We start from the raw sequence: 4,129 nt of genomic DNA, 5'->3' as shown, positions 1-4,129 counted from the left end.
TTTATGGATATTGGACCCTTAAATGGTAACTATGATATGTGAAATGTGCATTACGTGAAATCTAGAGTATACATGATGAAGTAAATTCAATTGTCTCATTTTCTTGAATCTGGATTTCTCTCAATTCTGACTGTTAAGTAATTATGTAATAATATGTTGTATGCATGCTAGATGCTTGTGTCCAATTTGTTGATGATTTTCCATGAGTGACTTCCCATTCACTAATACTTTTCCCTTTTAGATGGAAAATATTAGCGGTCTGTCTAGGAGTCAACCTGAGGTGGAAGCCCCAGCTGTAGAGACAAATAATTCTCAGTCTCAGCAGCCATTGCCTCCATCTATTCTAAAGAAAAGGAAAGAGGTTGACACTAGATCTCTTGTATGGGATCACTTTGAAAAGATAAAAAACAATGAGGACATAGTCATCAAGGCAAAATGTTTATATTGTTTGAAGATGTTTGCATGTCAGTCCAAGAAACATGGGACTTCTTCTATGAGAAATCACATTTTAAACTGCCTTAAAAATCCTCACTCTAAGGATACAAGGGAATCTCTGTTGACATTCCAACCTGCCCCTTCTTCTGCTGGAACTGAAAGTAGTCAAGGCACAGAAGGGGTGTCGGGTACTTGGGTGTTTGATCAAGACTTAATAAGGAGAGCCTTAGCTGAGATGATTATTGTGGATGAACTGCCATTTAGGATTGTTGAGGGACAGGGATTTAGGAAGTTTGTGTTAGTTTGTTGTCCTATGTTTAAAATCCCTTCAAGATGGACTATCAACAGGGATATTTTCAAGATATTTTCTGATGAGAGGATTAACTTGAAGAAGTTTTTTAGGACTAGCAATCAGAGGGTCAGTATCACAACTGATACTTGGACCTCAGTCCAGAGAATAAACTACATGTGCATAACTGCACATTTCATTGACAGTGAGTGGAAGCTCCAAAAGAAGATCATTTCATTTGTTTCAATCTATTCCCACAATGGGGAAAATATTGCAAAGGCTTTGGAGAGTTGTCTTTTGGACTGGGGTCTAAAATTAGTCTTTAATGTGACAGTTGATAATGCTTCTAGTAATGATACTGCCCTAGGTTTCTTGAAGAAGAAGTTAGTGTCATGGGGTTGTTCTAATGTTAGGAGTAAGTATTTGCACATGAGGTGCATTGCTCACATCTTTAACTTGGTTGTACAGGATGGGTTGAAAGAATGTGACAGTGCTGTTAAGAAAGTGAGGGATGTTGTTAGGCATGTGAGGAGCTCACCTGCTAGGGTACATAAGTTTAGGGATCTATCTAATCTAATTGAGGTGGAAGCAAAAAACTCATTGTGTCTTGATGTTCCTACTAGGTGGAACTCCACCTATATGATGCAATATACTGCTTTGTTATTTCAAAAAGTGTTTGAAGTGTATGAAGATCATGACAATTCATTTAAGGCTGATTTAGATGAAAATATACTTGATTTCATGGATTGGGAGTCAATTGCTTCTTTGGTTAAGATTCTTAAATCCTTTTATGAAATGACTGTTAGGATTTCTGGTTCATTGTATGTGACTGCTAATACCTTTTTCTCTGAAGTTTCTAATCTGTCTTGTCTGTTGAAAAATATGATGGAAGCTAATGGCAGTTTTAAGCTGATGGGTACAAATATGAGGGCAAAATTTGATAAGTATTGGGACCAACCTGAAAAATGAATTTTCTAATATTATGTGCTAATATTTTAGACCCCAGGGACAAAATAGAATATATGCCTATACAATTTAATCAGTTATATGGTGAGAAAAAGGGTAAATCAATGTTTGATAATGTTATGGTCGGCCTTAAGGAGTTGTTTGAAGATTATGTGGCCTATTTTCCTGTCTATTCTGTTCAGGAACAATCTGACAAATTTGCCCCCTCTATCACTTCTGATTCTGTTTCTGTTGGGAGACCTCAATCCTTACTGAAATCTCAAATTAAGAAACAGAGGTTGGAGAGTGGGGATTTGTCAAGGAAAAAATAGAATTGGAAGTGTATTTGGCTGAGATTATTGTGGATGAGGAGGATTCTTTTGACATTCTCAGATGGTAGAAGCTGAATTCTGATAGGTTCCCTGTGTTATCTAAAATGGCAAGGGATTTACTTGTTGTTCCAATTTCTACTGTTGCATCAGAATCAGCATTCAGTACTAGTGGCAGGGAACTAGATTCTTTTAGGAGTTCTCTAACTCCTAAAATTGTTGAGGCACTTGTGTGTGCACAGGATTGGCTGAGGTTAGCCAATCAACCTATATCTGTGAAAGAAAACATTGATGATGTTGAAAGGATTGAGAAAGGTAACTATTTTAAGTTTTAACTTGTTTGTTTTAAGTTTTTTAACTAATTACTGCTTTTAACTTGTGTTTTTTTTTTTTTTTACAATTTGCATTTTGCAGAGTTGTGCAGCACATCCAGCTCTAGAGTTGGATCTTCACTACCTACTATTCTTGTATGGTTAATTACTTATTAGTTATTTCTTCTATTTAAACTATTAAAGCATAAAGAAATAAACCATTTGACTTTGTTATTTGATGAATAATGAGTGATGACTGTCTGTATCAGTGCTGGAAAGTGTAATTTGGAAACTGCTCATGGCTTGGTAACATTTTAAATGTTGCTGCCATTGAGCTCAGGTATCACTTGTGATTTTTGCCTTTGGGCTTTGTCCCCTTTATCAATGGTGACTGGTAATGTATCATTGTACTTATTTAGTTATTCTGTGACTTTCTGTCCTTATCTTGTGCAATGATGATGCTTCCACCATGAAATCTGAATATATAGAATGAGTTTGGTATGTTGCCTATGTAGTGTGGTGTTTATGCCATACTCATTGAGCAATTTGCCCCCAGTTCTAACTTGATATGGAAAAAAAGCTATCTGATCACTCTTGATTAATTCAATTAATCAATTGTTCACTTTCAAATGTTTGAACTTATTAATTATTGTACTTTAATTTTGTTACTTATCAGGAAGAGGAATAGAAAATTCAATATTAGATAATATCAATTGTTAGTGGTAATGTGGTATACTCATTTGCTCAATTGATGCTGCCTGCTTTTGGAGGATGGAGAATGTTGTTGCCTGCCTGTTTCAGTCATCACTCATCAGTAGTTCAGTACTCAATAGTGTGTTGTGCTTGACTACTTGTAACTTTTATGTTTTAAGTTTGTAAATTCAAGGTTCTTGTATGATACAAGTATGTCATTTTATCAAGTTTAATGTACTAATGTAATTTATTTGGTGAAGTGTGAACTGTGAAGTGTTTGTATAATTGTATGTTTAATTTTGAGTTTTGAAGTTTAATTTAGTGTATTTTTGAAGTGTGCTGTAACTTGTAAGCCTGTAAGGCTGTAATGTTGTAAAAATTTATATTTATGAACAAAATTATTACTTTTTAAGCTTTTTTTTTTTTTTTACAAAACCGAACTATCCGACGGATTAATCGGATATCCGTCGGAATAGTTCGGCCAAGTATCCGATGGTTTGGGATTAAAAAATAAACGGATAGGATCTCAAATATTCAACCCGCGACCTCGACCCCGACCCCGACTCGCCCGATGCTCAGCCCTATAGGTTAGTCAGAAAAGAACACTAAATTGCTATCAATTCACCCCCGATATAGACCTTATTCTATAGTTATCTTGGGAGCTTATAAGTACCTCCTCATGTTCTTGATGTTACTCCTGAGACTCAACTTCCCTCTGCACAAGTCCCTGAACAACCAGCACCAACATTGCCTGAGACTAACAATCTTACAGCAGAGGTGTTAAGACAATGCAGTGAAGAGCTCAACAAAGCCATTATGGTGAAAAGAATAAACTTGGACTTAAAGTTGCTCGAAGAACTCACAATCTGAATACCAAATGATGATAGGTCTGCTACAACATCACAATAAACAATGCCCGGCTGAAGATCTTGATAGATCTAACCTTCAACCGTGCTTGGCCTAGCCATGAAGTCTTGCGACTATAGATTCGAAAGTTTTTGGCATTGAGTGGAGCACATCAAAATTAATCCTTTGGTTACTCTGTTACTGGTTCTAAACTTTGCTGAAATTTAAGTAGGTGTGGCCGAAATTGAAGTAGGCATCTGAAACACTTTGTTTTGAAGACA

General features: G+C 36.0%; 1 protein-coding gene across 1 annotated transcript; it reads left to right on the top strand.

Annotated features, from left to right (window-relative positions):
- Positions 1–241: 241 nt before the first annotated feature.
- Positions 242–3,872, top strand: LOC116003947 (zinc finger BED domain-containing protein DAYSLEEPER-like). Its single transcript, XM_031243889.1, has 7 exons — positions 242–1,640; positions 1,724–1,967; positions 2,087–2,313; positions 2,413–2,470; positions 2,579–2,615; positions 3,182–3,212; positions 3,673–3,872. The coding sequence occupies exons 1-7, from the start codon at positions 242–244 to the stop codon at positions 3,870–3,872; spliced, it is 2,196 nt and encodes a 731-aa protein (XP_031099749.1).
- Positions 3,873–4,129: the final 257 nt, after the last annotated feature.

This window comes from Ipomoea triloba, chromosome 14 (assembly GCF_003576645.1).
Source record: "Ipomoea triloba cultivar NCNSP0323 chromosome 14, ASM357664v1".
In the NCBI taxonomy this organism is placed as follows: Eukaryota; Viridiplantae; Streptophyta; class Magnoliopsida; order Solanales; family Convolvulaceae; genus Ipomoea; species Ipomoea triloba.
This window is presented reverse-complemented; position numbering and strand designations above follow the sequence as displayed.

Excerpts from the sequence above, each read along its gene's own strand:
- LOC116003947 (XM_031243889.1), top strand. The coding sequence starts at position 242 with ATGGAAAATATTAGCGGTCTGTCTAGGAGTCAACCTGAGGTGGAAGCC. Across the intron at positions 1,641-1,723 it reads TGGCAGTTTTAAGCTGATGG|ACCCCAGGGACAAAATAGAA; the intron begins GTACAAATATGA and ends CTAATATTTTAG. Across the intron at positions 3,213-3,672 it reads AAGGTTCTTGTATGATACAA|TACCTCCTCATGTTCTTGAT; the intron begins GTATGTCATTTT and ends GGAGCTTATAAG.